The following is a 23471-nucleotide window of genomic DNA, read 5'->3' on the forward strand; positions in this document are numbered from 1 at the left end:
AATCAACATCAAAACTGTGAAATTCAAAAGCCAGGGTAAGAAAAGGCAACCAGTCGAGACTCCAGGATGTAACTGCACCCGACCAACAAATAGTCTGGCACATAAACCCATGTACTGTAAAACCACTTTGTCCTATTTTACTCTTAAACAGCTTAACAGACGAGATGTAGAGTGGTATATTTTAGTCGTGCTGGTAGGCATATTTTTGTTACATTTGGACCGACCCAGGCTCTCAGTAAGCTGCGTTGTGATAAGATTTTTATATAAAATAGAAGATTGACTTAAATCCCAAAACATTGTACATATGTCCTAATTGTCCAGAGTAGTAATACAATGCTGCATTGGTTTGAAGTTGAGCTAAACAGAAATAAATTGTCTTGCCATTTTTATTGAGTTATTACTGGAGAGTTCCTTTGTTGAAAAATCAACTAAGGTCAGGTCAACCATGCCACAAATCATTTTGCATAATCCAATACAACTTTCACATTCATTATTTTATTCCCTCTGCAAATCCTGTTTGATCAATCTGTGTTTGGTTCTCAGAGAATGGAATACGTGGATAATGCCTGTCCTCAGCAAGACAAATGATAAACTGTAGAAGTCTGAAATCACATTTACAATGCCTTTTCACTGAGGTTGTGTAATAGGATCTCCATATTTTTTTCTATGATGTAACATTGTTCCTCTATTCCTATAGCTATATTGGATACTAGCGATGTAACGATACCAAAAACTCACGGTACGATAATATCGCGATAAAAGTCCACGGTACGATATTTATCGCGATATTGAAAAATGAAGAAAGAAAATGTGAATTTTTGTTGTAATTTTTTTTTTTTTTACTTGAATTTGTTTTCTTTATTACATAATACATCTGATTTGTACAGCATTTTAGTAGGATAGTAGTATTTTAAAGTGTCAACAATATAATAATCAGACCCTGCAATAGAATAAATCAAGTTTCACTTTAGTTTTTCAAGTAACTCACCTCTAACTCACTAACTCAGCATCATCAAGGTTATCTTTTAGGAATATGACTCGAGCATGTCCACCTTTCGAGGTAGAAGCTGGGATGTTTGGCCGTTTGCAATATCCCCTGATGTGGAAAAAACTCTCTTCCTTGGTACTGATGTTGCTGGGACAGAGAGATATGCTTTGGCCATGGGTAACAGCAGTGGGTAAAACTGTGCATTGTCTCTCCACCATTTCAAAAACAATAGTTTTTGCCAAGAAGGTGAGGCTTATTGACAGGGCGAGATATAAATATACTGTTGGTACTTGTCAATGTCTCTAGGTATGTACATGTAGCCCTGTAAATACGATGTCTTTTATTGTTATCTGTTGTTTTATGTTCATGTTGTAACTTGCTGCCATGTTGGACAGGTCTCCCTTGAGAAAGAGATTGATGCTCTCAATGGGACCATCTGGTTGAATAAATGTTTAAATTTTCAATTTTAAATAAATAAAAATCGCGGTATATTTTGTCAGTCTCACGACGGTATTGAGACATTTATTTACCGCGATATTCGATATATCGTTACATCCCTATTGGATACATAAAGGCCTGGTTTTACATCACTACAGAGTGTCTTATATTTCAGTTTTTTTAAGATTTACCCAATTTCCTTCAATGTAGTACTTGACAATACACGTAATCCTTTACATTTTCACCACTTTTTATTTGAGGGAGAAGGTGAACCATGAAACACAGTGTAAACATTCAATGCTTGGAACAGGTGGGAAAGGTTGCTAATTATTTTAGCTCTCAGCACATTATTATAGTTTCTGAAATCAGAAAATAAGTAGTATTCTATTTTGTAAACCATCAACAAAAAGTGATCTCATAAGTAACATGAATGTTCGATTATATAACATCATATTCAAGCTGCAGCACAAATTAACCAAGCTGAGGAGAATGCATTCTGTGATAATGGTAGAGGAACTTTTGCTGTTGTCTTGCTGGGATTGTGTGCAGGTCTCCAGGCTGCTTAAAGAGGCTGAATGGAAAATGCAGTGTAGCTCTTCACACGTGCAAAGATGAAGGGCTGGTACATGCTGTCCAGGTCGAACGCAGTGATAATCGTTTCCCCACTCAGCCTATAAAAAAAAAATAATGTCAATTTTTAAAACAAATGGAGGATAAAACACATCTTAACTACTGTTACAACTTGTATCTCTTACTTGTAAGTGATGTGGCAGGAGTGATGGATCCACGACAGCTTACTGAGACTCTGACGCCCCCCAGAGGACAGATGCAGTCCAACGTGGAAGTTGTGTTCAACCTCCGGAGACTGGTTCCGCCTGCAGAACCGATTCTTCTGAAACTCGGTTGCTTTCTGTAAAACGAATAACACAGTTTACAAGCTGAGCCATGAACTGAGAGGTTAACTGTTTTATTTTTGGAAATGGTCAATTTACATTCATGTGCCTCAGTAATGTGTTACTTTGACTCTACTAATGAAGGAATGAGTGGTGCAACAGCTCATATTTGAATCTCAGTTTCTTTATCTGATCAGAGCTTTACAGGATGTACAGTGAACACTGTCTTTTTCCTTCATATACATCCTTATGTTACCCCAAAACCCCCCCCAGGTTATTCTCACCTCCTCCTTCTTCTTGCAGACAACAGCAAAAACTTTGGTTTGATTGTCCGTCTCCTGTGACAGACGGTAATGACCGTGCAGAACAGACTCCATTCTGTCAAATCGAACAAAATGTAACAATTGTGAAAAGTACTGCCACTCAGTCTGTTAAATGACTATTTATTGAAATCGTTCTAGCTGAGTTCGCAGAAAAAGGGAAAGGTGTACCTGACGTTCCTAGTGCGCAGACGAGGAACAACGCTCAGAGGGTCGTCAGGGGAGGTCACCATGACTACGTGGCCATCAGAGAAGAAGCGCAGGTACCTGATATAACAATTTCAGCTTTTAGCCTGTATACTTATACAACGCACAATCAAAGATAATGTTTGAAGTCAACAATTTACCTGTAGTACTCAATGTGATGCCAAGCCCTGTAAAATCCATCCAGTGATGCCTCTCCTTGACGTATGTATGATGTCTTGCTGATGTAAACACCTGTGAAAGTAAAATGCATGGAAAGCTTAACATCAAGTAAATAAAAAAATATATAGAATTGGAGGATGAACCCTATATATTTGTCACACATAGCACAATTTGGTCTCTGCTTTTAACCCATCTTAGTACTAAGAGCAGCTATTGTACAGGGAACAATGGGGAGTGGGGATGGTGTCCGGTGCCTTGCTCAAGGGCAACATGGCACACCTCCCCAAGTAGTAGTCCACACTCCATATTTAGGTCTGTTCAGGGACTTGAACCTGCGACCCTACGGCTCACAGTCCAAACCCCTACTGACTGAGCCACTGCCAGACAGTCATGTTGTATCATGTTAAATGTAGTGATAATAGAAGAGTTAAGAATGCTGTAATATTGTTTGCATTAGCAATATTTTGAGACATTGATTTTGAGTGTATAATGCATACAAAGATAATCATAAGGCTTGCACCAATATTTTATTATCATAAATTAATCATTGTTGTGGAGAATAATAAAACCCCAAGACCAGTTTCTTAGTTGCGCTGTTTACTACAAAACCAAAAAACTGATCAGCAATTTCACACTCCATATTGTTAGGAGCATGCATGTCTCAAAATTGTTCAAAATATTGTAACAAAACAACTGTTGTTTTATTTATTTATTTATATATGTTATTATTTAAACTGTTATTTTATAGGGCTGACATGGGTTGGGAAATATAACATATCAGTAACGGTATCATACTGTAAACTAAGACACAGAATCCAAAATAAGTGACCGATAAAGCATTTGATTACCATCGAAACGCACACGAGGCCTTTGCAGAAACATCTCCCTCCAGGATTTGAAAGGTGCAATTTTAGTGCAGTTCCTTCCCCACACTCTTGAACAGGCGGAGTGCCAAATCTCAGGGTCCCTGGAGGAAAAAAAATAAGTCAAAAATAATAAGTAAGAGTAAACCTAAAACCCTGCATATATAACTGTCTTTTCATAATTACATCTTTTGTGCATTCAAAATGTAAAGTCCCCAGTTGCCCGTTCCAACATCAGGAATGTTGAGAGGCAAATTGTCACACATCATATCTGTAATAACAGAGGAGCTCACCTTGCACAAATGTAAAACCCCCGGCAAACCAAGGACAGCTGCTGCAGGGCTCGCATGTCCAGTTCGCTCGACACAACCCAACGGAAAATGTACATGAGGATTTCCCGGGGCAATTCTGCAGTCAAATAAATCACGAGACAAATGTGTTAAAATATATAAGTCTATAATTGGTTTTAGACATGTCTACAATCTAAATGAAAATCAGTTTGGTACCTGAGATGTGCATCTGAGTGAAATCCAACTGAGGAGTGCAGTTCTTTGGAAGGGAACAGTCCAGATTAAGATCCTGCTCAAAATATGAGAGTAGATCCTCGATCTCACCATCAACACTGTCCTCCCTGCTGCAATTAAAAGAAAAGTACAGTTTGCATCATTTAAAAACAATGCAACAAGCACTTTTAGTGTAGCACAACAGCTCTTTGATAATGAAATGTATTCGAGGTTCATTCCCATACTTAAGTTTAAAAGTTTTAGCTAATAATACAAAATTACAGGATGTTTAAACATTGCAGATTTAGATTTAGTCATTTTCAAAAATAAAAAGCTGCTTACTATTTCCCTCCAGCCTGGTCTGCATCGGGAGGGCGGCTGTAGTTGATTCTGAACTCAATGTCAGGCACCAGCTGCATAGCCATACGGTAGAACTTGATAGCTACAAGTAAAGAAAGACGTCGAAAGTTACAACAACATCAAAATGTAAAGACATCAATTTAAAAAATGTCATAAATCAAATATAAAACTATTTGTGTGGATTAAACAAACTCAAACTGTTAAAGGTAGTAGTTATTACATATGAACATATGAACTTCCCTTGTTTCTTTTAAGATGATATTTGACGGTTATAACTGCATGTATTATCTAAATAAGATCTGCCTAGCATTTTCCACAAGTTTGAGTTAGTTTGTGAATTCATTGTGCCCTTTTCATTAGTTCCTGAATAATTGTTTCTTATGGTGATACACCTTACATCTCTCACCCTTTCACGGGTCATTCTGATCACCACACATCCTTCATACGTACCCACATAGACGGCTCCTTTCTGCTCTTCCTGAACAGCTCTCAGGAACAGCTCTGTGGCCTGAGGGGGGGAAACGTCAGTCATTCAGCAGCAGAGCACCTTCCAGTGAAAGCACTTTGCAAGACATCCAAGTACATGACCTGGAGAAATCCCAATAACACTTACTTTCTCCTCACGTGCGATATCTTGTGTCCTCTTCAGACCTTGCGCTCGCAGCTGTCGGCCACTCCATCCACCTGCTCCAGAGCTCGTTTTGAGTTCAGACATCCATTGAGCTCTGAAAGCAGTCAGCTCTGTCTGCAATTCAATAACAAAGGTATTAAGTGGTATTAAGACTAGACAAGGCAAGACAAGTTTATTTATAAAGCACTTTTCAACACAAGGCAATTCAAAGTGCTTTACAAAAATGAAAGACATTAAGAGCATAAAACACATTAGAAACATTGTACCTTGTACTCAAACTTACTATTAAACTTAATATAATTAAAAAAAAGATTCAGGAACCATGTGAAAAAGTGTACATTTAGCTTTTACATGGCTGCTGTAATTAAAAAGTTAGATTTTCTCTTCACTTATTTGAAAAAAAAACCCATCACAAATCACCTTCCGGATTCTGTATTTTTATTTCAAAATAAAGGTTTATTTTACTACACACAGGCTATTTATTGTAAAAGATTATGGAATAACATCTCTCTAACATCACATAACCACAATTTCCAGTATGAAATGATACACAAATATTACCTGTCAACCAGGAAATGCTGTCAACTAAGGATGATTCCAAGCTCCATATGCATAGGACTATTGTCGTGGGCAAGGGAATCCCTATCTCTTTCCTTTGTTTTTTCTCTTTCTTTCTGTATTATCTTTTAAATAATTCGCGTCTGTATATATATATATATATATATATATATGCAACTAGAACACAATAAAGTTGGTCACAAAAAAATAATGGTTTCTTGTTGTACTTAAATAATAATTACATTACTTTGCTCATACATTTTGGCTTACACATACAACTGTCGCATAGCCCATGCAAATCCCAACTGAAGAAAACCAAGGAGCTACTAGTTTTAGAAACAGTGTGACAAGTACAATCCCAAGTTTAGAAGATATGTGTTTATGTGCCAATACAGCGTTTCTACTTTTCAGTTAAGCCTATAGAAGATTTCTCACCTGAATATTTGGATCATCTGAATCCTCATCCTCGTCCTCGATCATGCTGCTTATATCAGTATTTTCTTCAGCCTGCACAAGGAAAAAAGGGAAATATTATTTAAAGTTCATCCCAGGAGCTACCAGGCTCTGGTGGTTGTAAATAACTTTTTCCCCAGATGTCTTCAGTCCACCCAGCTGTTTTGCCTCGCCTTCTACAAATTAAAGGGATGGGCAAAATACAACGTTTGTCAACAAAAACAAGAGTTTACGAATCCGTGCTTGTTTTTCAATCCCTGCTTAGTACATGCTTAATCGTAGACCTTCTGGTTATACCCAGTTTATAAAGGAACAACATACATACTACGAACAGGATATTTTTGCTACTATTGCACAATTTGATTTTAATCTTTATAAAGACACATTTGATGTTTATTTCTTTATCAAACATTGTTTATTGTTACCTTTTTCATATGTTTGTTGTAATGTTAGTCACTTTTTCTGCACAGTCGTACTTTTACAAACGGTGTCATTTATATCAAAAACACATGCAGTGTTAGTTGAGGGAAATAATGCAAAGACAAGAAAGCATGCATAATAATCAGCATGTGAAAAAAACTGCATCTGCAGTCGGAAACTTGTGCAAAGAACTTGAAGGCAACTGAAGGTAAACACCTAATCTCATTAAAAACAACAGCACACACCCCCATGTTGGTTAATGCTAACGTTACCTAAACAGACGATACACGAAATGAATCCAAGTGTCTCAATGCAATCTCATGCACGTTTATCGTTGATTTATGAAGTACCTTAAATTCAAATCTATTCAATAAAATGTTTAGTAAAAAGTGAACCCCATTAGAGACACGTCGCAGCAACTTCTCAAGCAAGGTGACGTTAGCTACGTTAGCTGGCTAGCTGGCTAACACATTTCTTCCTGAATAATAACAACAACAGTTTAAAGCATGGTGACCCACCATGGCGGCTTATATAGTAGCTATCCTCGTTTCCCGTCACACGTTTTCAACAGTAGCGTTTACAGGTCACGGTCGGAGAAACGGATAACACAACGAACATATTTACGAGCTCGCAGGAACGCAGCCATTCTGCTGCGTGGCCCGGAGCTCAGTGACTGACAGGAAGTCAGGCAGTGTGGCGAAGTTAGGAAAGAGGAGCAGGCAGGTTGACCTGCTGCAGCCATGTATGGAGGACGAAACGTGACTTCATCAAGGAATGAATACATGAACAATGGTGTAATAAACATCAACAAATAATCGAATTATACATAAAGTTGCACATTTCTGCTCCACGCTACCGCTTTATGAATTAGCATAACTCTCCACATATAGTATAGTATTGTCATATTTTATTATGTTTTACTGCACCCAGTTTCACCACATAATTATCTTTTGTGTAAATATTGTGTTTATTTTTTCATTTCTTACAATAGTCTTAAAATAGTTTATAATAGTACTATTTTTTTATTTTGCTAAGTTTTCTTCTTTCTGTGCCTCTGTATACACCTCATACCAAAGCAAATTCCTTATAGGCTCTGTGTAAACCTACTTGAAAATAAAACGGATTCTGATTCTGATATTAAATAAATATAAATACAATTTTAAATAATTGTATTGTTCCAGCTCTGAGAACATAGACACGTACCACTAAATAAGATATTTAGAAACACACGCTTCACAATGCTTCTCAACACTCACATGTTACGTAAAATATATATGTAAAAGTTGGCCCTGAGGGTTGTGCAATTGATTGCCATTTGTTGTGTGTTTGTATGTGCAAACGGTGTATATTTACATAAGTCACCAGAGATGGAAGAACTACTCAGATATTTTACTTCAGTTAAAGTAGCAATACTACAGTGTAAAAATACTCAGTTAGAAGTAAAAGTCATGCATTCAAAATTGTACTTCAGTAAAAAAAAAAGTATATATACTCCTTTTGCAGAATAGGCCATTTAAGCATATATTTCTATTAATTGTAGCTTAACCTATAATATATATAATAATGTATTGGTTGATACACATTTTGTATTAATACTCTAAATCTTCAAAGAAGTGTGTAACTAAATCTTTAAACAAAATGTAGTGGAGTAAAAGTATACAAGTAAAAAAATACTAAAAAAGTACCTACATTTTTCCTAAAAGGTCACCTATTATGCAAAATACACTTTGTCATGTTTTTTATACATAAACATGTGTCCCTTCTGTGTAAAGAGATTCTGAAAGTTTCAGAAAAAAATATTTGCTCACTTTTTGTCCTGATCCATTTATTAAAAACCTGTCTGAAAATGAGCTGATCAGATTTTGGCCACTTTATGATGTCATAACGATTTGGCTTGTGTAACCATAAGCCAATAACCAACCAAGGTAACCCCCCTCTACTTAATTGAAGAAAGCTATACATTTGCAATGGGCTTCCTGGTCCCTGAATCTGATTGGTAACCAATGTCAGTGTTACACAGTTCTGCATCATATTTAACACTCAACAATCAAGGCCTACCTCAGTATGTAGCAGCTCCAGGTGTAGTAGCTCCATATCATGCTCAGCAGTGGCTGTTTACGTTTGTGCTGTATACATCTTATTTTCACTAAAGATCTGTATTCCCCCTATTTGTTAACCATTTTAAATGTTGACCTTCAATTGCAATTATCAATGTATATCAAAGAACAGTCAGCTGTAATAAAGGCAAGTACAGCCTGTTTGACTTCACCTGAGTATGTGTCAAAATCTCTGAGATACAAACGCTTTTGAGACAGTATTATCCAGTAGCACAGCCCACACAGGATGTCCACCAGCAATGTAGCTAATTTAAAAGCAGACATGTTTTTTATGTGCAGGTTTGGCTAGATTGTCCAACCAAGTTATGACTTGCCAAAGGCATCAAAATGATTTAATTGACCGCACAGCCTCTACAAGTTCCTATAGAACAAGGAAAGTGAGTGTGTGTGTGTGTGTGTGTGTGTGTGTGTGTGTGTGTGTGTGTGTGTGTGTGTGTGTGTGTGTGTGTGTGTGTGTGTGTGTGTGTGTGTGTGTGTGTGTGTGTGTGTGTGTGTGTGTGTGTGTGTGTGTGTGTGTGTGAGAGTGATTAAGTGTGGTTAGGCTGCTTATAATAGTAATTATTGTTTAAAAAAAAAGAAGTGAATTCTTCAAATCAGAACTTTTTTATTTTATGTATTTTACCTTATCTACTTAGGATCAACATTGTACCCACTGCTGTGTGTGTCAGTATGGAGTAAAGTATATACCCTACCTTGCTTATGTACAATTTTGATATAGTTTGATGTCACATACTTTTGAGTTTTTTACACCACTACATTTCAGAGGGACATTCGAAGCATGAAAATAACCAAAACAAAAAATGACGGATCAATCTAACCCCAATATTAAAATACTGCTTGTGCACGAGAGTCGACTCCTTCACTTTTAATTTGATCAGAGAAGAAGAGGGTGGTACAAGAGCGTACATACTCGGTCACTTCCGTTTTTGCTTTGTGCCGAAAAATCTTTCGTATAAAGTGGTATTTTTGGTACACAGTTGTTTTTTTAATTATTTTCCATGTTATCATGAACGATATTTATTATGCCATGTAAGTCTCGGGACTATATTTTAGATTGTTTATGAGTCTGGGAATCCCTGTTTTGAATTGAATGTAATATTACATAAACTCTGCGAGGTATGCCTGGCACGTATAAATGCAGCGTGTGGACCTGGTGTGGACTAAAAGAAGGGAAACAGAAGAAAGACATGAATTGCCTTTACATATTAAAAATATTGTTACATAGACATTAAGGTGTTCGGACCATAGACTGTATACAGGTTCTTATCGGTTCGGACGCTGGAGAGAAGGATGCAGTGACTTATTTCAATCCCGTGTTGTGTCTTTGTTGACGGAGGAGAGCTGTGATTTGTTGAAATTACACCGCAAACAATTTTTACAGCATCGCGAGATTATGATGAGTTCTGTGACGAAAGGCCCTAGATGAAATTTTATTGATGTTGTGTGTGGATGCACTGGATCTGGATGCGGTTATCTGCCTTCTTACGCTGCCAGACAGCTGATTATTCCACTAAGACAGTTGTTGAACATCGACTACAAATTATCTGCTATGTCTTGTTGTCGATTTGAAGCGAGGACGGTGAGTGCTGTCTGCTGCTTTTCGTTGTGTTTGGAGTTATGAGCCCATTCAGTGCAAACAGGCCAGTTTTCTCTCCTTTAGCATTTTAATGTTGTCAGCAGCTGGGCCACCACCAGCACCAGCACCACAACTCAATTATAAGATAGCGTTACTTGTACCATGTTTACTACCAATAACTGCTCAGAGGAGTCGTGAAAGCTGAGCCTAGTTGCAAAATGCAACATAACGCATTAAGCCCAAATCTATAGATGAGTACAGTGGGAACTATATCGGATGTATATATATTTTTGTGCTAAAGTGCCGTTGCGTTAGCGTTCACTCTGCTTTACTAAACTAGGAAACACACATAGTTGGTACTTTTGCTGACAGAAAAATAGGTAGTATGGTAACATGTTAGGGAAGATGTAATTGACTATATCAGAAACCTATGTGAGTCAGTAAACATCACCACTGACTATAACAGCTGCTATCATTAACTTTGATAAAGGACATTTGCACTGATATGATGATGCAATACTTATTGTAAAATTTGGGCAATTTTCATCCTTATTTATTTAAAAGATGTCATAAGGTGAGACACTTGTACTTTGTACAGAATGTCTTTTGTTAGTTACCAGTTAAAGTTACATGTACATGTTGTGTTTGTTTAAGCTTTTTTTTCCTTCAAAATTATGATGACCTTTAGGTGAAATTGCATCGTATATGTTAGCACAGAGACAATTTCCCTCTTCATAAGGTGGTTTTAAAGAAACAGACAACATACAGATGTCATTTTGCACATTGAAGTTCATCTAAATGATTTCACAACAAGTAAACTACATTTCTTCAGTGGAGGGGGATTGTAGTTATATAGATTATACCTCACAGGAGTGCTGGGATCGTTGCTTGAAATCCTTTATTTAATATTCATGCAGAAAAAAACTAGGACATTCAAATTCAGAAAAACTGTGGTTCTTTAATAACCTGCCTTCTTGGTACAAAGTGGATTTCTTGATATGCATATTTTATAATGGTTTAAAAAGAGTGTTACATAAACCTTGTAACTTAGATTGAGGCGGGCCATTTGAAATGTATTTGCACCACTAAGAAATGTTATATTAGGCAATACTGCTAAATCGACGGCAAATATTTACAAACAAAGAATACTCTGTACAGTAATGCATAACATGAAGTTCAGGAAACATTTAGAAACAATAGGTTCATCTCAATGTCCCTCCTCGACTCCTCTCTTCCCCTCCTCCGGGACTTGTTCCGGAAATCGGTCAAGACACGCCATGTTGAAGGACGTCCCAATTGCTGAAATGCACACGGAGGAGTCGAGGAGGGGTGAGGGAGGAGGCTTCCAGAGGAGACGAAAGGGAGGATACACGAGAGCAGACTACGCGGAAGTGTTTTCACTACTCGTATAAAAGCCCCGCCCCCACCTTTACAGCCTCTGCTCACTGCAGCTGATCTTACCGTTAAAGGAGGATCAGTTGGATGCATCACATCCTACTTTGTATAAAATTAGCCATGTACATTTTTAGTTCATTTGCCTACGAAACTAACTTGTTCTTTTGTTGTCCATCCCTCACCTTCTCAGCTCGAAGGAGGCAGGTCCAGGACACCATGAGTCCTCCAGCTCTGCTCTGTTGTCACCGGAAAATCTGGCTGCATGCAGCAGCAGGAGGCAAAAGCATCTCTTCTGACCACCCAATTATTATCTTCTCCCGGATGCTAAGGCAGGACGAGCACAATGAATAGATACACCAACATCAGACAGCTCGGGGATGGCACCTACGGCTCCGTCGTCCTCGGCCGCAGTCTGGAGTCAGGAGAGCTAGTTGCCATAAAGAGGTTAAATATCCTCAAAAATGTTATGTTGGCATCTTTTTTCTCTGATATACAATATGATGTAATTTTCAATAAATGAGTTAATGTGAAAAATACATTTCAGAATGAAAAGAAAATTCTACTCCTGGGAAGAATGCATGAACCTTCGTGAAGTCAAGGTGAGTTAATCTTTTCTACATTTTCCCACACTATTAAGGAGCATAAGTGTTATGAAAAAATTCTACCCAAAAACCAACCTAAAGGAAATGCCCTTTTCTTTACTTGAATATATCTTGTCTTATGTGGAGTTTCAGCTCCATTCTCCACATTTTTGGGGTGAAATATCCCCACGCTCTGCTGTATTACTAGCTTATCTTAAAATGAATGTTTTGGAGAAGTAGAACAACCATACAACTGCTGATTTTAGGTGATCTGTATACCTTCTCCCACATATGTTCTGTATTTCTCTTGAGTCTTTTTTAATTAAGTACATACATTATGAACATCAATATGTAATACCAAACATTACATTTCACACTAGCTGTTCTGATGCAGCGACCACATGATGTTGTGTTGGTGCCCCTCCTGTTACTGTCTGTTTTGAAAATGTCAAATACTCTTTATTGTTTTTTTTCACACCATTTCATTGTGTTACTGTCTAAATTTCCTCACAGCTCAAAGTCACACACCAGCTCTAAGAGTTGAAGGTGATTGTTGTGTTTTGAGCTTGGGCTCCCATCCCTCCTTTCCTAGAGCTCCACCTTAATGCAGAAAACATGTACAACACGCTGGTCCTGAGAGTCCTGCTAATTGGATCATAATCACAGCATGTCACATCAAAATCTCAGAATCCCATTGCAGCTTCTTTCCCCTTTACTTAAATGTAGCATGGTAAACCTATAGCGTCCCAGTGCATGGGAAAGGTGTATATTTCTCCACCCTGCTTTCTATTTTCCCTCTTTTAAATTGTAAATTGAAATCCCACCTTTGCAGCATTTCTCCCCCAAGCTCCATTGTGTTCTTACAATAGCCATGTTTTAACAAGAAGAGTTTGTGTCATAGTTGCAGGGCGTGCTTTTGAATGTGCTGCAGTGACCTGTGTTTTTTCCAGCATGGCTTTTATTTCTACTCCTTTTCATTTCTCATATTCTAACATTATCTGTTTCTCTTTCAGTCCTTAAAGAAACTCAACCATGCCAACGTGATCAAACTCAAGGAAGTCATTCGAGAAAATGATCACTTGTACTTTATATTTGAGTACATGAAGGAGAATCTATATCAGCTCATGAAAGACAGGTGTGTATATATTTTACTTGTAGCATTATTTAATCGTGTGCTTAGAGTTGTTTAACCGCTGGAGTTTTCTAATTGTTCTTCTTGCTGCAGGACTCGATTGTTTCCTGAATCTGCTGTGAGAAATATAATGTTTCAGATACTACAGGGGCTTGCGTTCATTCATAAACATGGTATGTCTTATTTACGACTCTGATGCTACACTTATCCTGTGACAAATTGGACATTTTGTACAATTTGAATAATGCAATGTTTCTTTTTTTAGGTTTCTTTCACAGGGACATGAAACCGGAGAATCTTCTGTGCATGGGCCCGGAGCTGGTGAAAATAGCCGACTTTGGGCTTGCCCGGGAAATTAGATCTCGACCACCATACACAGACTATGTCTCCACCAGATGGTGAGTATCTCTCAGAATAATACTGTGTTTAATACATTATTTACTCAAGTCTGAGTACCCTCTCTTGTTTTTCCACCAGGTACAGAGCCCCAGAGGTGCTCCTCAGATCCACATCCTACAACTCACCCATAGACCAGTGGGCTATCGGCTGCATCATGGCAGAGCTTTATACCCTCAGGCCTCTTTTTCCAGGCTCCAGTGAAGTAGACACCATATTCAAAGTGTGCCAAGTCTTGGGTACACCAAAGAAGGTAAGATCTTTCACATTTGTGCAGCAGAATTACAGAGCACTGTATTTGTCATACCCAGTACTGTTGAGTAATCCTTCTCACGGTAGAGATACACTTTTTTTAAAATAAATATATTTGAGACCAGAGGCTTTCTTTTTACTTTGACTGTCATTTTTTGTTTGCAAAAACATAAGTTCTATGTAGTAGTAATACATTTTTTTTGTACATTGACACAAACATTGTATATAAAAAGTTGACATCGTTTTGGACTACCCTACGGAATCCTCCAGATTATAATCTCCCCCATTTTGGTTTAAATCAGAGTACAACCAAGTGCAGTCATTATTCAACTACTACTATTGTAACAGTGAATACAAAAACGATTTTGTTTTGACATTTCTTAATCACGTTACATAAATGTGATGTGTCAAATGGCCTGTGTCTTCTCCCTCTAGAATGATTGGCCGGAGGGATTCCATTTGGCGAGTGCTATGAATTTCCGTTGGCCTCAGTGCGTTCCCAGTAATCTGAAGACTCTGATCCCAAATGCCAGCCCTGAAGCCATTCATCTGATGACAGACCTGCTCCAGTGGGATCCCAAGAAGAGACCAGCCTCTGCCCAGGTAATGTCTGACCTCCTCATAGCTTCATAGCTCAACATGCAGAATGAAAGCTGACGTTGTTTTATTCAAACCTGGATGTCTTTCAGTCTCTCAGGTACTCGTACTTCCACGTGGGCCAGGCTCTGGGCACTCCTCAGCAGATCCTGGATCAGGACCGGCCTCAGCCAGGCCTCGTGCCGCTGCAGGCCCCTTTACGGTCACAGCAGTCTCTGCAGCAGCAACCCCTGCTGCTGAAGCCGGTGCCCCCCTCCCAGCCTCCCCCCCCCAGCCAACATTGCTCCCCCTCCCAGCCTCCCCCCCCCAGCCAACATTGCTCCCCCTCCAGGCCCCTGCAGCAGATCCAGCCCTCCGCTGTGTCTGCGGTGGCCCAGGCGGCGGCGTACCAGCGGCACACAGAGCTGGTCCGAGAGCAGCAACAGAAGCACATCCTGAAGCAGGAGCAGAGCGGAGGAACGCCACAGAGCCATCTCCCTTACATCGTGGACAAGAGTCTCCAGAGCAAGGTGAGGCTGGAAACATAAGAGTGTGTATTTATTATATATCTGTTTCTATTGATGGCAAACATTCCATCTTAATATTTTCAAGTGGATGAATAAATATATTAAGCCGTTGCATGGAAACATCGATTACATGAGTGAACAATAGAGCCTTATTAACTTATTTAAGATTGCATGTTTGTGTTTCACTAAGCATTTTTTTATCAACAACATGTAGGTACATAATAACGTACATTTAGAATGCTTAAGTATAATTTAAAGAGGTTGAAGCCCATTTTCACATCACCCCATGTCTACTTATAACTACATCACTTTACTTTGATGATCATCACCTATTATTATTTTTCAAATTATGTAAGATGGGTTCCATCAAAAGCAGGCTTAAATAACTTATTATCCCTTGAAAATGAAATTGTTTAAAAATCCTCCTCATGCATATGGTTGATGCCGTTCTTTTAGCAAACGAGACAGGAGTCAGAAAAAGAACACCTACTGAGCTATCAGGTGAAGCCTAAAGGGGGGCGGCGGCGCTGGGGCCACGGCATGGGACACCACAAGGGTGAAGACTGGGACGACTATGAAGAGACGGATCTGACATCCATAAGTATTCTGGGAAAAACAAACTTCTCTGCAGAGCAGTCGAGGCAGGGGGAGGACTCACTGAGCAGGTGAGGCTATGATCGGTCATCGTGCGGTACCTTTTTATAAGAGAAAGTGGCTGTACGAATGTGCAAACTAAGACTACAAAAGAGAGCTGAAGTGTTAACATCAGTATTACTACAAGCAGGTAACACACTACCTTTCTCTCATTTAATGCCTTCTGTGTTTCAGATATGGAAACGTTTTGGATTACAGTCGACCCAATGGAAAGGAAGATGCGCCTTTAAACCTGAACAAGAGTTCAGCCTATCAGGAGCCTTCAAGAACCGCTTCTGCCAAACAACATTACCTGAGGCAGTCAAGATATTTACCTGGTAATATATATGTAAAGACTTCCCTCAAATAAAAATCAACTGTGTCAACAAGTGCTTTACACCCAACTCGTTTCAGTTAGATCCAAAATAACTCCTTTGCTTTGGTACCATTGTACTGTTAAAGTAATGCAGATCAACCAAAGAATATTGTGACATTAAATATATGATGAATGCAGGATTTAAAAAAACTGCAATTCAATTCTGATTGAGATCTGTTAAGGAAGCAATCTTAAATGCAGTCTTTACAAATGTGCACAGTATATATCACTACAAAAGAGTTGGTAACCTTAAAAAGCACAACGGTAGATTGGAATTTGTTTGTCACTTTCTTTTTTCTATTTATAATTCTTCTTGTAAAATGTCTGTGATAATCTCTTACTGTCTTTTTCAGGTATTAGCACAAAAAAGAACGTAGCCATAAATGCCAGTAAAGACTTTGCAGGAAGCCATCTTTGGGGCAACAGCAGTATTCCATTTGGAGGGACTCTGCCGAGCAGAGGCGCTCACGGTAATGTCCCAGGACCTCCTGCACTTTACTGCATGGTAATCATTGCAACTTCACTAGGGTCTAATGAAATGATCTGTTTTTGTTTGTTGTAAATACCAGGTACCAATACAATCCCAGGCGGATACATGCCATCGTTTTACAAAAAAGACACGGGATCTGCGGGTCACAGAGGACCTCAGGGTCCTTCAGTGGAATCAACAGCATCAAGTGAGGACACATTTCATCACTTAGAGCTTTCTGCTATAGAGTGCTGCAGGAATGAGTCCTAAAACTCATCTAAGACCCGTCAAGCGGCGTAATAAGACTACATCGATTTTCAGAGACAATTAAACACAATCACACCAAACTTGGGAAACTCATGTTCTCGCTAGTCTGCGTTTACAGCCAGGTTATTCGTATACTCTCAAATATTGTAACTTACAAGCTAGATCAAGCTTTGGTAAAAGAGGCGAGCTCTAAAAATCAATGAAGTTGGAAGCGTAGTAGTGATGTTGGCAGTCATGCGATCGGGGTGTAGTTTGTTTATAGGTTTGACATTTTCATTAAGATTATCTTGTTGTAAGCAAGTAACCTTTCCTTGCCCAGACATATTTTCTGATTTAAAAAAAAAAGGAAAAAAAAAAAAATCCCTTTGGCTTTTTTGTGATGCTTCCAGTTTGGCCTACAAAACATCCTCCCTGCAGCCCTTTACATTCAGCTTTCTATGGCCCTTTCTCATTTCATCAAATCCCCCTCCTCGACTCCTCGGTCCTCTGGTAGTGACCCGGAAATGAATTTCAGCGCGCCATGTTGAAGGACATCTCATTTCTTTAAATGCACTTCGAGGACCAACGACCGAGCGTCGAGGAGACTTTCTGGAGGAGCTATAACCGAGGATACACTGATGGGTCCTCCACGGCTCCTTCGTGGATGCATTTCCGGGAACAGAGATGTTTCAAAGAGGCGTGACGCACGGCCGGACTTATCTCAGCCAATGACAGCTCTGCATGCATCCCCTGGATATTATTTTATTAACTGCTCTCATCGCAACGCGATGTTTCCAGAGAGAACAGCTGTGAGGTGCAGAAAGCAGAGCAGTGTGTATAATATATATCACTCAGTATAACAGGCCTACTCTCTTTATTTGCTGTAGTTTAGTAGATATCTACAAACAAAGAGTCCATATTTTTCTAAAACCATTTAGTGCTTCACATAATAAAATACACAACGGCTGTTAGGCTGTTAGCTGTAGGTGTGTGTGTGTGTGTGTGTGTGTGTGTGTGTGTGTGTGTGTGTGTGTGTGTGTGTGTGTGTGTGTGTGTGTGTGTGTGTGTGTGTGTGTGTGTGTGTGTGTGTGTGTGTGTGTGTGTGTGTGTGTGTGTGTGTGTGTGTGTGTGTGTGTGTGTGTGTGTGTGTGTGTGTGTGTGTGTGTGTGTGTGTGTGTGTGTGTGTGTGTGTGTGTGTGTGTGTGTGTGTGTGTGTGTGTGTGTGGTGTAGGTGTGTGTGGTACAGTGTGTCTGGTACAGTGTGTGAGTAGATGCAGCGGACAGACAGGTCTCAGTTGGTTTGGTGTCCTCTGCTTACTTTTAATACTTGTAAATAAAACGTTTGGCCCGTAATTTATTTCCCTCATTGTAGCGACCAGAGAGGGGGGGGGGGATATATCCAGTCTCTGATAGTGTTACGTTATTATAAGAGTGCTCTGTTTGATTTAGAAAGTGTGTGTGCGCGCGCGTGCGCGTCTGCAGCCTGTTATTGTCTCTTTATACCGCACTGTGAATGAATCAAAGTAAATATATAAGTCGTCATGAACACATCTGTCCATCAGACAGAGGGCTGCTGTGCCTCCTGTCATCATTAATGGACGTCTCTTTAAAATGACCGCTCAGAGGAGAGGAGTTTTCATTTCTCTAACTGCCTGCTGCTTCCCCTCCTCTCTCCTCGGTTCTCCTCCTCGGCTCCTCGGCTCGCATCTCCTGTGGGCGGGACTAAGTATCGAGGATAGGAGTCGAGGAGGGGAGTTAGAGAAATGAGAAGGGGCCTATGTGTCACGTTTTCAGTGCCCTGCCACCTAACATTGCCTCTCTTTTTTTACATTTGATTTAACCTGTTGTTTTGATGCCGTTTTAGATTATGCAACATGGCAGTCTGGCCGGAGTCCGATGAACACCTCCACCAACGTGCCGTCACCCAACAAGAGCACCCCCGGTCTGCTGCCTCGCCCACCGACACAAACCATCCACGGGCGAACGGATTGGTCTGCCAAATATGGACACCGCTAGTGCCCTCACTACAAACTCTTTCACCTCCAAAGAGTAGGCCTAGTTGTTTTATAATATAAGTCTGTACATACATCTTACACAGCAATAACCTTTAATGTTTTTCATTATGTGTACTATGAATGTTGTGAGATGTAAAAATATCTATATTTAAATGCAAGCGGCCAAAGTTTGAGCCCAGATTTGCTCCTCAGTGTTTCATTTTGTATTTCTGTATTAAAGCTACAGAGGTCACAACTTCAGTTGTGTATCAGATGTATCATTGAATGTTCACCAACCTGTATACATAATATGCATATTATAATTGTATGGAAACTTCACTGTGACCTGTATTTGGCTGCAACTAATTACTTTGCTTTTGTACAGTTTGGTGTGTTTTCCTTTTTCTCTGCTGTTTTTTTATGACGGTAGCCTTGTCAATCAGGTTACTATTATTTGTGCATTATATGTTTTTAATCAAATGCAATGCCTTGCTCTATTTTCAATCAAACAATGCAAATGGTTGCCACAATGTACAATTCAGTTTTATTTCTGAATTAAAATGATTCAAGACAACACGTTATACCCCCTTGGCTAAAGTGAGTGTGATAATTGAATATAATTAAACTGTTGACTGGGAACCCATATGTCCAACTTGTGCATTTTTTCACGGTACCATGAAAGTGAATGTTTTTATTAATTTTGTACTAGATTCCAGCCCGGGTATATTCTGGCCAGCTGTATTAATCTGATGGAGATTAACCCCTCAGAAGCAGTTTACTGTTAATGCTATACTTGCATGAATGCATTGCTTCTGGTCTTCTCCAGTGGGCACATCATATAATTAATTGTATCCATCCATACTTTGGTACATAGTGTGATTGAAAGAAGGATGTTGCAATTGAATCAACTAACTAGCAATGCATGAGGCCCTTTATGGATAACCTCGCTGCATTTGTCCTGAAGATGATGCTGGTATAAGTACATAACCCAATAATATGGTGTCAAATAAACAGTGCTGGAGATGTAAGAGGTGTGGGACATGAGCTCAAATACTGAGATGGTACTTAAGTAAAAGTAGCAGTACACATTTGTATCAGTACTTGTTACAAATAAAAGCCTCAATTCAAAATCTTAAAAGTACAAAAGTATCTGCATCAAAATATACTTAAAGAACCATACTTAAAGTAGAAGTACTCCTTATCCGTAATTGCCCATTTCAGAATCATATTGAGTAACTGGGTTACTGTAATGAATATTAATGTGTTTTGCGAAATGCATGTGCATGTGTCTGTGTTTTAGGTTGTCTATCTCTGTTTGCTGGTTTTATTCAGAAAAGTGTTCCCTTCCCCCATGTCTGTTACGGCTGATTGTGTGCAACTGGTGCCCTGTGTTGTATCCTCCCCCCACCTGTCTAATTGCTGATTAGTGTGTATATTTAGGCTCTGTTGCCCTGTCTGTTTTTGGGGCTGTTTTGGGGCTGGTAGGGTGTGCTCGAGTGTAATAAATGCCCACACCGGGTTATATTTTTGCCTACTTGCTTGGTCGGGCAGCTCACTTGTCGGCCTCACATGGAGTATAAATATAAAGCATAAACGGAGAAAGTACAAGCACCTCAAACTTGTACGATCACATTAATTAAAAGTCCATTATTAAGAATAAATTGTACAAACATTGAAAAAGTAAGGCAGACTGCCACGTGCAGTGCCTCATTTGGATGTGTCTGACGCTTGGAGCTTAACTTCCCTACGTTTCTCCTACAAATGGGCCTTGAGCTTGTTTGGAGGTTCTAGCAGGGGAGCGCAGCTACTGGTACACCGAAGGATGGTCATCATCCGCCGGGGGAACCGTCCTCTTCCACCGAGCGCGGGGCTTCGGGAGGGACACACATGGAGCGGTGAGGGAGGAAGGGGACACCCGCCTAGCCAGCCAGATCAGCCGAATAAACCCTAGCGATCAATGGGGTGACAGATGTCGCAGCCAGATCGCCCTCACATCCAAAGAGAGTAAAGGGGGCGTGGTATATATATAAGGGAGTAAAACAGAACCGTTTACTGTCACGGTGTGGAATATCGACATAAGTTTTTATAGTTGGTATAATAGTTCGCCTTATCTCCCCATTCCTGTTTATTAACTTAAAATGTACAAATACTTCAAAGTTGCCGAAAATAGTCAGTAAAAGAATAGCAGTTAGTATTTTTCCCATGATGTCTAGCCAACGATCCGCGTTTTCATTGGCTAGAATCAACCAATGAAACGTCTTCAAATTTCGTTCCCACCTTAACTTCATTATATAAAGATCTACCTTAACTGTGCTCACATCTCTTCACGGCAGCGCTGAGGGTGCACAGGTATGATTCAAGACATTAAAACTCATTTTGGGTATCATTTTCCGTGCGTATTTGTATTTTGTATTATTAATGTGTGATATTAATTGTGTGGTTTAGAGATTAATCGATCCACTTCCGAAATACTATCGCCATGGCTGGGAAAGTTGTACTTCACTATTTCGATGGGAGAGGGAAAATGGAATCAATCCGCTGGCTCTTGACTGTTGCAGAAGTGGACGTAAGTAAAGGGTGTGTGGTGATATTAACATGAGAATATCCTTATTGATTTTAAGGAACTTCAAACCTCCTGAATATATCCTAAATATGTCATGTAATCTCTGTTTACAGTTTGATGAGGTGTTTTTGACAACTCGGGAGCAGTATCTTAAACTCCTGAGTGGTTAGTGTGTTTCCAAAATGTTGTACAAAGTTCAAAATACACCTTTTGATTCTCTCTGGCCAATTTCCAAGTCACACATTTTAATTTACAATAAGTTTATCATGTGTTATCCCACTTGTTATCTTTGTTAAGGTGAATGATTCGAATGTTTTATGACCTGTTGACAAAGCTATTGTTTTACCACACGGGTGTGCCGCTGCTGTGTTTCTTTTGCAGATGGAGACCTCATGTTTCAACAGGTTCCAATGGTGGAAATGGATGGCATGAAGCTTGTTCAGACAAAGGCAATCTTAAACTACATTGCAGAGAAGCACAACCTTCATGGAAAAGATCTCAAAGACAAACTCATGTAGGGTCCATTCTTTAGAAGAGTCATTACAAGAGTCTTCTTTTACATGTGATTTTAGTTGATGAAGGTGTCAATGCTTTCCCTCAGGGTCAACACCCACTCAGAGGGATTGATGGATCTCATGGAAATGATCATGATGTTGCCCTTTGCCGCAGATGTCAAAACAAAACTGGACAACATTCAAAATAAAGCAAAAGACCGCTACCTTCCTGTGTTTGAAAAGGTACCACCATGCTTACTTTAAATAAGTGTGATCAAATAACAGTTCAAGCTTGGTTAAAACATTTAAAATTGGAAAATATATCTGTTAATTTGTATGATATATGCAAACTAAAGTATGCGTTGTGTACATCTCAGGCTTTGAGTGGGCCCATATACCTGGTTGGAGGTAGACTGAGCTGTGCAGATGTGCAGCTGCTCGAATGCACCCTGATGTTGGAGGAGAAGTTTGCTGGCATCCTTGCCGAATTCCCCAACCTCAAGGTCAATTTGAAAAAGAAACACACTTTATAATACTGCAGGTCCTTCCTTCCTGCAGTGGTCAGGCTGTACAACCACCACAGCCCCTGGTAGACTCCCAAACACACACAACAAAGACTATAACACCCCATTTTGTGCAATACTACTTATGTGCAATTCATATATCATAAATAACCATGCAATATATACTTCCACCTTTAATACTTCCACCTGGCTGCTATCTCAAAACTATACTGGTACTGGATGTGTATTTTGTAAATTGTGTAATTTCTACTTTTATTTTAAATATTTGTATGCATGCTTCCTAATTATATGAAGCTATCTTTACTTACTGTAACAATGTACATTTCCTCCTCTTTGGGACAAATATAGGTATTCTGATTCTGAAGACTGGATTTAAGTAAAAAAACAACAACAAATCTTTAACTAAGAACTCCCAGTAAGTTGATCATTATTATAACAACAATGCACTGATAGCTTTTTCTTTGATTCCTCCAGTCTTTCCAGGGCAGGATGACCATAATTCCCGCCGTCAGCAGGTTCCTGCAGCCCGGCAGCAAGAGGAAGCCGCAGCCAGACGATGTGTACGTGAAAACCATCATGGAGGTTTTCGACATCAAATCACCATTTCTGTGAACTCTGTCCTCCTCTCACAGGCAGGGTGAATGATTGATAATGCAAGGACAGCATTTTGTCCACGAGGATCGACTATATTTCAATACTTCCCTAACCATCACGAACGTTAGCATTAGCTCGACTGGAATCTATGTAGTTTGCACTGAATACATATTTGACAAACATTTAATGGCTGCTGTGTTTCTTTGTTCATTCAATGACAGGATTTGTATAAT

At 39.4% G+C, this 23471-nt stretch overlaps 3 protein-coding genes across 4 annotated transcripts; 2 read left to right on the forward strand and 1 right to left on the reverse strand.

Moving 5' to 3' along the window:
• Positions 1–1658: 1658 nt before the first annotated feature.
• fbxo9 (F-box protein 9) lies at positions 1659–7471 on the reverse strand. The gene is made up of 13 exons (XM_034100276.1): positions 7312–7471; positions 6356–6427; positions 5345–5476; positions 5182–5239; positions 4714–4813; positions 4375–4502; positions 4162–4276; positions 3854–3972; positions 2987–3077; positions 2811–2906; positions 2604–2697; positions 2182–2336; positions 1659–2097 (listed from the first exon to the last, which is right to left on the reverse strand). The coding sequence occupies exons 1-13, from the start codon at positions 7312–7314 to the stop codon at positions 1989–1991; spliced, it is 1272 nt and encodes a 423-aa protein (XP_033956167.1). The 5' UTR covers positions 7315–7471; the 3' UTR covers positions 1659–1988.
• Positions 7472–10322: 2851 nt separating this feature from the next.
• LOC117459465 (serine/threonine-protein kinase ICK-like) lies at positions 10323–19695 on the forward strand. Of its 2 annotated transcripts, XM_034100258.2 has the most exons (14): positions 10323–10489; positions 12072–12325; positions 12426–12480; positions 13476–13597; positions 13688–13767; positions 13860–13992; positions 14072–14243; positions 14678–14845; positions 14932–15348; positions 15802–16010; positions 16174–16316; positions 16708–16824; positions 16924–17031; positions 18934–19695. In XM_034100258.2, the coding sequence occupies exons 2-14, from the start codon at positions 12225–12227 to the stop codon at positions 19083–19085; spliced, it is 1977 nt and encodes a 658-aa protein (XP_033956149.1). In that variant the 5' UTR covers positions 10323–10489; positions 12072–12224; the 3' UTR covers positions 19086–19695. The 2 variants fall into 2 exon arrangements, with proteins under 2 accessions (XP_033956149.1, XP_033956150.1); XM_034100259.1 differs by lacking the exons at positions 10323–10489; positions 12072–12325 and adding an exon at positions 12976–13008.
• Positions 19696–21345: 1650 nt separating this feature from the next.
• Positions 21346–23425, forward strand: LOC117459491 (glutathione S-transferase 3-like). Its single transcript, XM_034100295.1, has 7 exons — positions 21346–21412; positions 21509–21629; positions 21740–21791; positions 22008–22140; positions 22228–22363; positions 22498–22623; positions 23119–23425. Exons 2-7 carry the CDS (start codon positions 21543–21545, stop codon positions 23254–23256), a joined length of 672 nt encoding a protein of 223 aa, XP_033956186.1. The 5' UTR covers positions 21346–21412; positions 21509–21542; the 3' UTR covers positions 23257–23425.
• The last annotated feature ends 46 nt before the right edge of the window (positions 23426–23471 follow it).

Source organism: Pseudochaenichthys georgianus, chromosome 15, assembly GCF_902827115.2.
Source record: "Pseudochaenichthys georgianus chromosome 15, fPseGeo1.2, whole genome shotgun sequence".
NCBI lineage: Eukaryota > Metazoa > Chordata > Actinopteri > Perciformes > Channichthyidae > Pseudochaenichthys > Pseudochaenichthys georgianus.